This window comes from Acanthisitta chloris, unplaced genomic scaffold (genome assembly GCF_000695815.1).
Source record: "Acanthisitta chloris isolate BGI_N310 unplaced genomic scaffold, ASM69581v1 scaffold14995, whole genome shotgun sequence".
Classification (NCBI taxonomy): Eukaryota; Metazoa; Chordata; class Aves; order Passeriformes; family Acanthisittidae; genus Acanthisitta; species Acanthisitta chloris.
The window spans coordinates 1-9,425 of NW_008674372.1; the positions used below are offsets into that span (position 1 = coordinate 1).

Sequence of the window (9,425 nt, forward strand, 5' to 3'; positions counted from 1 at the left end):
TGACGGTGCCCCCGTTCCCCCGCAGCAGCAGCAGCAGCCGCAGCCATGGAGATGCAGTCGTACTACACGAAGCTGCTGGGAGAGCTGAACGAGCAGCGCAAACGGGACTTTTTCTGCGACTGCAGCATCATCGTGGAGGGAAGGATCTTCAAAGCGCACAAGAACATCCTGTTCGCCAACAGCGGCTACTTCCGAGCCCTCCTCATCCCCTACATCCAGGACAGCGGCCGGCACAGCACCGCCTCCCTCGACATCGTCACCTCCGAGGCGTTTTCCATCATCCTGGATTTCCTCTACTCGGGAAAGCTGGATCTGTGTGGGGAGAACGTGATCGAGGTGATGTCTGCTGCTAGCTACCTGCAGATGACTGATGTGGTCAACTTCTGCAAGACATACATAAGGTCTTCCTTGGATATCTGCAGGAAGATAGAGAGGGAAGCAGCTTTTTACCAGGCTGACAGTGGGAGCTCTGCCAGGGAGGGCACCACCTCCTTCAGCTCCAAGAGCTCTGCCCCTGGCTCTTCCCCGCAGGAGAAGGAAGGGATGTCGGAATGCCAGCGGGACCCTCCCTGTGGTGCCTGCAGCAGCTGCCACCCCCTGGAGCTGGTGGTCAGGGACCCTGTCAGCAGTGACTCCCCAGATGATGCCAACTCCTCCTCCCTGCCCAAAGTGGTGGAGCCCAAGGTGGAGTTTGACCCCGACGAGGTGGAGGTGGAGGTGGGCGAGCGCCTGCCGCAGTATCCCACCCCGTTATCCCTGGAGCAGATGGAGGAAGGGCTGCATGGAGGGCAGCCCGTGGACCTGGCCTGCAACAACTACCACATGAAGCAGTTCCTGGAGGCTCTGCTGCGCAACAGCTCTGCTCAGAGGAAGGAGGATGTGGTCCACCACTTTGTCCGAGGGTTTGAGGGCAGGAGTGAGGATGCAGGAGTGCCCATGAGCTCCATGATGGACATTCACAGCGACTGGTATGGAGAGGACACAGGTGAGAGGACTTGGGGAGGGGTGTAAGGAAGGAGGGAACTGTTTGGTTGTGCCACTGCCTTGTTGCTGTGGTTTTGTTGAGGTGAACCTTATGGCACAGTGAAATAAACTCTTGTTGTGCACTCGCAAAGCAGCTGTGCTCGTTTTTTCAGTGCAGCCCTGGCAGGTGAGGATTGCTGACAGCTTCACAGCCCCTCTGGAGCAGGCAGTGGAGCAAGGTGTGGCTGATTCTGCTTTAGTAATCAAACTCCCCATTGGGACTTCATGGAATGGCAGGAGAATCCTTAACAAGAACCTTCTTCTCATGTCTGTGTCATAAAAAGCAATCCAAGAGGAGCTGAGCTGCCACCAGAGGGATCTGCTGCAGGATCTGGCACAGCAGAAGGAGCTCATCCCACTGGAGCTCCTGCCAGGAGCTGTTTGCTCTGGTCTTTTTCCTCTTGCTTTGAACTTCAGAGGGCAGAAATCAGTTATGTACAATACTAAGTGATACCTACAAGTCCTTTAAAGAGCACTAAAAGCTTTAAACTCTGTGGTATTGCATAAAGATGAGACTAATTTTTGTTGGTCACTGAAGTTCTGCTGCTGTCCCAAGCCCAGTGCCTGTTGGAATATCTCCTAGCAGCAGTGTCAGGGACCTGGAGAAGGAGAAAGTCATGTCCTTATACATTTTTCCTGAAGTGGACAATAAAGATTTGGGCATTTTCTCTAGTTTTGGTAGTTGGCTCATCCCAAGAGCCTTGTGGAGGTGGCTCTGACAAGCTGCAAGTGCCACAGCTGTTGAGGATGTGGTGTGGGCAGCAGTGCCTCGAGAGTTTGCACCGAATGTTCTGCTCTAGCTAACAAGTTTATATTCATGTCATCTCCAGCTCAAGGCTGGGTTATCTTTGAGCCAATAAACCCTATAAATTCTCTCACTGCTTTAAAATAAGGAACTGATAAAGTCACAAATTAATTTTACTGTCACCAAAGGCTCTCAGAGCAGCTGTCACCACTCCTGCCTGTGGGTTTTGACATGTAGCAAAGCAAGAGCTTCTAACACACAGACTTGGCTTTGTTTTTTCCTCTTGTAATATCTCCAGATTGTTAATGAGTCATTAAAAGGGAAATGCTGCTCCTGGAGAGCATTAGGTATCCTAATGCACTTCTGACCAGGGAGCAGAAGTGTTTCTCAAGTAGGAATGAGGGAAAAGGAACCAAACCTTGTGTTGTTTCTCTGCTGAAACTGGACATTGTAAGCATGGAGCAGAGTGGGAGTTTCTCTTCTCAGCTCCTAGAGATGCTGCTGCCTTAGGCACAAGGCACCAGGGGTGAGAAATACCAAGTCCTGATGGTTCTGTGGTGCACTCAGGCTGGCAGGTGAGATAAACACCACTTGTTTTCAAGTGCCACATCTGTTCCTTCTATCCTAATCCTCTTCACAGCTCATAGAGAGGGTAAACAGGCACCTCTAGAGCACCTGGCAGCAAGGCAGGACTGAGAACTGGGTTTGGTTGCTCTCAATGCAGCTCTAAATGCCCAGCAGGGATTAGCAATACCTTGTGAAGGCCCAAAATTGGGTGAGGTGACTCTCACTCACACATCATTAATATCAGACACACCTTTTTTTGACAGAGGGTTGGATAAAACTTCACACAAGGGTGTTGTGCAACCTTCCCCTCCTTGAGAAAGAGCTCAGGGCTTGACATGCAATGAATCAGTGCCTGAAATTAGGAAAACTAATCCTTTAGCATCACATCCCAACCTTTCTGCTGGGCTCACACCTGGGCTGATGCTGCCAAACTTGCCCATATGCATGGTTAGGTTTATTGACTTCTCTTTTTGCACCTGACCTCATAAATTGTGTATTGCTTTGATTTTAGAAACAGGAAAATATCCTCAGTGAATGTATTGGAGTCCTTGACCTTATTATTCCCAACAGGAAGGCTGAAGTGAATGGCAGTAGAAACAAGGAATCAGATTTTCAGATGATTCCCCATGTCTAAATATGTATAACATGTCCTATAATATGATTCTGTATTAGATATAGCATATAATTCTGTGGAATAGATAACACAGAACTAAATCTAAAAGCACCTGGGACACAGTGCACTGCTCCCACCTGCAGTTTGTGTTTAAGGCTTTGGTTCCTGCTGCTGTTTAATGCCAATGGTTTAATAATGAAAGGGATTAGAAGACTTTCCATGGCTGAGATGGAGCAGAGACTCCACTGCACTCAGAGCAGATTTTGGGCACTTAATTAAATGCCTTCTGAAAATGAGACGAAACGAAGCTATGTAAGCACAGGCTCATTTTCAAGGCACTTGGGCACCTGCAGCTCCGTGATTTTCAAGGCACTTGGGGCATCTGCAGCTCCACGAATATCAGCAGTGGCACAGCCTGAGGGAATTCCAGGTGAGCCAAGCACAGAGAGAAGGCAAACTGCTCACATTTGCAGCCAGAAGCAGAACAAGCCAACTCGGAGCTCGCCGACCTGCCTGACCTAACGCCCTGTGTGTGTTTTCCCTGCAGGTGATGTGTTGGTGGTGCCCATCAAGCTGCACAAATGCCCTTTCTGCCCTTACACTGCCAAGCAGAAAGGGATCCTGAAGCGCCACATCCGTTCCCACACGGGGGAGAGGCCTTACCCCTGCGAGACCTGCGGGAAGCGTTTCACGCGCCAGGAGCACCTGCGCAGCCATGCCCTCAGTGTGAGTGGGCACCAGCAGGGCAAGGGGCTGAAAAAAAAGCTGCTGGGCATCTTCCCGCTCCTATTTCCCAAGATATGTTGGACAGAAATGGTTGTTGTCACTGAGAGAGAAATTTAGAGAAGTTGAGAGTATGTTAAGAGGTTGGAATGGAGGTTAGAGGTCATCTAGTGCCAACCCCATGGGCAGGGACAGTTTCCAGCAGAGTAGGTTGCTCAAGGTTTTATCCAGCCTGGAATGAACAGTGACAGGGTTGGGGAATGCACTGCCTCTCTGGGCAACCTGTGCCAGTGTCTCACTACACTCACAGGGAAAACTGCCTAAGATCTAACCTAATTTTTCCCCCCTTTCAATTTATCCCCATTATTCCTGCTTCTGTCACTCCAGTTCCTGATGCACATTCCCTCTGCAGCTTCCCTGGAGCCCCTTCAGATCCTGGAAGGTGCTATGAGTTCTCCACACAACCTTCTCTTCTCCAACAGTAACTTCTAATCACTGATCTTTGCTTCATTAGTTTAGCTATTAGGTTCCTTAGATGTTTGATGTTTGGGTCATTAGATGTTTGATGTTTGGCTCGTGATAGATATGAGGAAGAAACTCCTCCCTGTGAGGGTGGTAAGTCAGAGAGGGACTCTACATCAGGAACTGGAGTGCCAGGAGAAGAGGGAATGGCTTCCCACTGCCAGAGGGCAGGGATAAATGGGATATTGGGAAGAAATTCCTCCCTGGGAGGTGCTGAGGCACTGGCACAGGTTGCCCAGAGAAGCTGTGGCTGCTCCATCCCTGGAAGTGTTCCAGGCCAGGTTGGATGGGGCTTGAAACAACCTGGGCTGGTGGAAGGTGTCCTAGGGGTGGAACAGGGTGATCTTTAAGTCCTTTCCAACCCAAACCGTCCTGTGATTCCATGATTCTCATTCTCACATAAATCTTCACGGCTGTAAACGTGGGATCAATTTGCCCTTCACCTGAAGTGTAACTGTTCCCCCATCCAGGAATACATCCAAACTAGCAGCTTGCCTGTTTCCCCAGAGTGTTCCATGTTTTCCCTGCAGGTGCATCGCTCCAACAAGCCAATCATCTGCAAAGGCTGCAGGAGAACCTTCACCAACAGCCTGTCCCAGGGCCTGCGGCGCTTCGGCCTCTGCGACAGCTGCACCTGCGTCACCACCACCCACGAGGACTCCATGCCCATCAACCTCAGCCTGATGGAAACCTCCTCAGAAGGCCAGGAGAAGGCTGATGCTGACAACGATTGGCCCATCTATGTGGAGTCTGGAGAGGAGAACGATGCAGCTGATGAGGATGATGCTGATGACAAGCAGGAGATCCACAGGAGCTTATCAGACCGAGAGACTCTAATGTAGCAGGGAGAGGAGAGAAGGAGCATTGCAAGTGTCTCCCTGGCAGTGCTCAGGCTGCAATAGAAAACTGTACATTTGTCCAACTAGTGAGACTCTGCTGGGGTTTATTATTCCTGTTTTTAATACATGAGGGAGGAGAATTGGAGTTTATATTAAATTTTCAGTGCTGTGCACCAGAAATCTGTGAAGAATCTCACAGAGGTTGGACTTGAGCGACTTCTCTGCCTCCTAGTCCTGATTTGAAACATCTCTGTGTTGTTTTGACAACAGGTTTCTCCAAACAATGCTGTGGTAGTCCTCAATCCCTGGTGTGGAAGGGGCACCACCTTCTGTCTGAGTGACATGAAATGTCGTTTACATCTCTTTCCTTGGGGTTTCTCCCAAACTAAGCTGTGATCCTCCTGTGTTAGGACAGTGTTATCTCAAGTGTAAACCAGAAGTGTTTGCTTAGACTGGATTTGACCTGGAAACAAGGGCAGGAAAACCAGGCTAACAAAAATGTGCTGCTGAAAGGATCCACGGTGAGAATAGCTGTCTCTCACAGGTCCTTAATTGCAGGTGTTTAGGGAACAAGCTTCTCCTTGTGAATTTTTCCTGCCTCTTCCTCTCAAGAGCTTGAGCTGCAGATCTTCAGATGTGTCTTTACTGTCACTTAGACATCACTGAGTTTGGGTTTAAGCACAAAGAGTGGTGTCTAGTGGCCTCATCTCTCAGCTCAGACTGAGTGAAATGCCCAAATTCCCTCCTGCTTTTGCCAGGAGAAGTGAAAGGCTGTCAGGCAGGATCCTTAGGGATTCTGACTGGCAGATTAAACAGTCACATCCACTACCAGGAGCAGTGAGAGACACCAAGATCTGAGCTGTGCTATAAAAGAGCTCTGAACACCCTTTTTGAAGCTATTGGGTAGGAAATGAGACATTTTTTACTACTCTCTTTTCGTATGCAAATCTTTTTCTTTTACCATAATTTCCTCTAGAATTTGGGGATCTTTCTCATGGTTTATGTTGTCGTGTGAATTTATCCAAGGATTTATTTATTCTTTCGAAGAAACTCCACTGTGGACCTCGTGTTTCTTTGCTGGGATAGCTAAAGGTTTTTCCAGGGAGGTGAGATTTTTGTGCCCTTTCCAGCAGCAGGTTGATAGAAACTCTTACAAATCAAGCTGGGAAGCTTTAGGGGACAGCCCAGAAAGGCTTTTAGCTTGGGGGTGACCTCCTGGTCCCTAGCAAAGAGACAAAACTGAAATGTACTGTGAAATAAGACTGTTAATGCTTCTTTCCTCTGCTGTTTTCATGGAAAGGCAAATGGTGTGAGGTTTTCCAGCTGGAGCAAGAGCTGGGTCAGAAGTCTGTAGACAAATTGGGCTGACAAAGAGTGAGCAGTTCCTCTCTCTTGAAGACTTAAGAAACACTGAAGTGTTTCTTGAGGCTTTTTCTTGTCAAGACTTTACACTTGGCACACCTGAAAAAACGAACCTCTGATTTAACCAGGGTTTCTTCTGCATCCCTTGTGCTTTTCATCTGAAAAAGAGCAATTTACCCTCTCCATCTGCTCCATCCTGCAGTGAAAGCAAGGTAGGTTGGACCCAGAGGTGTTTTCCAACCTGATTGATTCTGTGATGTTGCAATTTGCTTGTGGGAGGTGATTCTGCTCTCCCAAGGGTTAATTACCACATCAGGCAGGATGGGGAAAGGACAACAAAGGTTCTTTTCAGACAAATCACTTTACTGATGCTTGCTGGAAAGAGCAGAAGGTAGAGAGACTTGTTTTTGAAATGGTCTCGTCCAAGTTCTTGATGAGTGTAACCTCCACAAGGTCTCACCTCATGTGCTACTTTTTCTGGCCCTTAATTCAGGTAAGTTTCAGTCATCCTGTTCCAAGTCAGCTGTAAATTGGAATTTGTAGTAGCTGAACAGCATCATAGTGAGACAGATCATCACAGAAGAGCCTCACTGGGACAAGACCTTTCCAGAACTCACTGCTTTAGCCCCTAGTTTAGTCACCACTGTAGGTGCCAGATCTGGTGCTGAGCTCTGAAAATCCTCCTGAAAACCTGAGTAAAACGTGGCCTTGGAAATCCTGCAGGAACATTGCAAATGCCACCTCCAGCCTCCCAGGGCTTGGCTTTGGGATTTCTGGGGGCTACTGCTTGGGTTTTGGTGAGTCCATCCAACATCAGAGAGCGTTTATTGGTATCTGCTCATCCGAGGAAGAGTCATGGATGATCCATGTCCTTTGGGACACTCATTGCTAATGAAAGTAGGGGAAAAATAAGGATCTAAAATGTTGTTTAGTGACCAGACATCTCCATTCCTGGTCATGAAGGTTCCACCTTGTTGTAAATATTGGTAGAAGCCACTAGCCATGGAATATCAGCTGAGCCTGGTCTTGGCTAGAGCTCCACAACCAAACCAAATCTCCATGGGGAGATGGAGCTTGTGGCCTGGCTGGCTCTGAGCCTGTGGACACACTCAGAGCAGGGAAAACTAACCTCTTGGGAAGTGCTGAGTGTTGTAAGAGCTGCAGGAATGTCTGCAGAGACCTTTTCCTTCAAGCTGCTTTCTTTGGTCTTAGAGATTGTTCTTGTGTGTCTTGTGCCTAGAGAATGGAGCTGTGAGGTCTGTGGGAGGGGTCAGGGGTGGGAGGGGAGGGTTGGCTGTGCACATTCCATATTGGAAAGTCACCTCCAAAGTGTATGTTTCCTGTTAATTGTCATGTTGTGCTGCTTTGTTTCCCCTGGAGTCCTCCAGCCTTTGGATGTAGGATGTAGTTCCTCCACATTCTTGTGAGCATTTGGTCATGTAAATCTGTTTGTGCTTTCCACTTAATTTTTGGGATGGTTTTTTCCTCCCTGAAATTGTAGCTCCAGCCTCTACAAGCTTTGAGAAAATGATGTGGCTGTTTCCAAACCCTCCTGTGGTGCTGGAAATAATGTTTTTTAGGGAGGTGATGTCTACTGGAAACTTTCTCAAAGGTTTTTAAAGGCAATGCAGACAACATATCTCTTCAAGTCTTAGCTCCACTTCCTTGACTTTGTTTAGGAATGCACATTTCCATGTGTTTTTGCACAGAACTGCACTGTATTTCCCTGAGGGAATACAAGCTGCACTGGTCTTTGTAGCTCATGTAACCTCTTGGTGCAAACCCTTGTAAATCCTCCCAATGTGCTCAGTTGATTTCCTGATGTTTTGTAAGAGTTTCCTAACTGAAGTTCTTAGTCTCTGGTCTCAGTGACAAATTCTTATGAGCTGAACCTTATTTGTAGAAGTGACTGAACTTATATTTGTGGATCTTGGAGCATTCTGGAGTTTTTGGATTGTCTAGAAAATAAAACTCTCGGAGAGGGTTGCTTGGAATTTTTTTACCAGTCAGGTGTTGCCTGAGTGAAGCTGAGAGTGTCTGGATTGAGGCTCAGGTTTCAACTGCTTGACTTCAAATGTCAAAATCAAGATCTGCACTTAATTAATTCAATGAAAAAATGAATGTATCCATTTCTGGGGATGGAGTTTGCAAGAAGAATCAGGTTCTGGGTAAGAAAGGACTGAAAAGATCTTGTCCACTTCAACCTCAGCCAAGGGGCCTGTTTGGAAGGTACTTTATGTTATTAACACTTGGTTTTCTTACCACTTATTGTAGTTTTATAATCATTTAACTTTCTAAACTCTCTTTGAACCTTTTTTTTTTTTTTTTACATGCTGGGAAGTAGTGAGTGACCCAAGCATGGAGGAAATGCACGTGGGGATGGGGGGGAAAAAACCCCAACCAGCAGGAGGACAAGAGGGCACAGACTCGAGCTCTGCCAGGGGAGGGTTAGGTTGGATATTAGGAAGAGATTTTTTACAGAAAGAGTGATTAGGCACTGGAATGTGCTGCCCAGGGAGGTGGTGGATTCACCATCCCTGGAGGTTTTCAAGCTGAGACTGGATGTGGCATAAACTCTCCCAACAGCATCTTGACTTCAAGTGGAACTTTGTTGGCTGCAATCAAAAACTGTAAAATTTAGAAGTGCAAACCCCAAACTGATTACACTTCTGGGATCAGCAGATTGTGAGCTCTTACAGTGCAAACCTGCCCAAAATCAGCCCTATGTGAGGAACCCAAATTGTGTCCAGGACTGTTCCTGGATCCACAGCACAGAGCAGTGGGCAGAGGCTCTGAAGTGCTCTGAGCAAAACACTTGCCACACCTTTAGAAGTCCTAATTAAGCCACTCTGCATTTTTTCCCTATTTTTTTTTTCAATTCTACTGCCTGTTCCTGGCAGATGGAGAACCCTTGAGCTCCTCTTGACATTGATACTTGTCTGAGAGACAAGTGAAAGCACCAATTACAGCTAAGCCAAACAGAACAAACACCTCCAGGTGGTTCTTTTCAAAGGGAAGTTTTCAGATGATG

At 47.5% G+C, this 9,425-nt stretch overlaps 1 protein-coding gene across 1 annotated transcript; it reads left to right on the forward strand.

Annotated features, from left to right (window-relative positions):
* The first annotated feature begins 32 nt into the window (after positions 1 to 32).
* On the forward strand, positions 33 to 5,035 carry ZBTB8B (zinc finger and BTB domain containing 8B). Its single transcript, XM_009075317.1, has 3 exons — positions 33 to 985; positions 3,496 to 3,674; positions 4,724 to 5,035. The coding sequence occupies exons 1-3, from the start codon at positions 46 to 48 to the stop codon at positions 5,033 to 5,035; spliced, it is 1,431 nt and encodes a 476-aa protein (XP_009073565.1). The 5' UTR covers positions 33 to 45.
* The last annotated feature ends 4,390 nt before the right edge of the window (positions 5,036 to 9,425 follow it).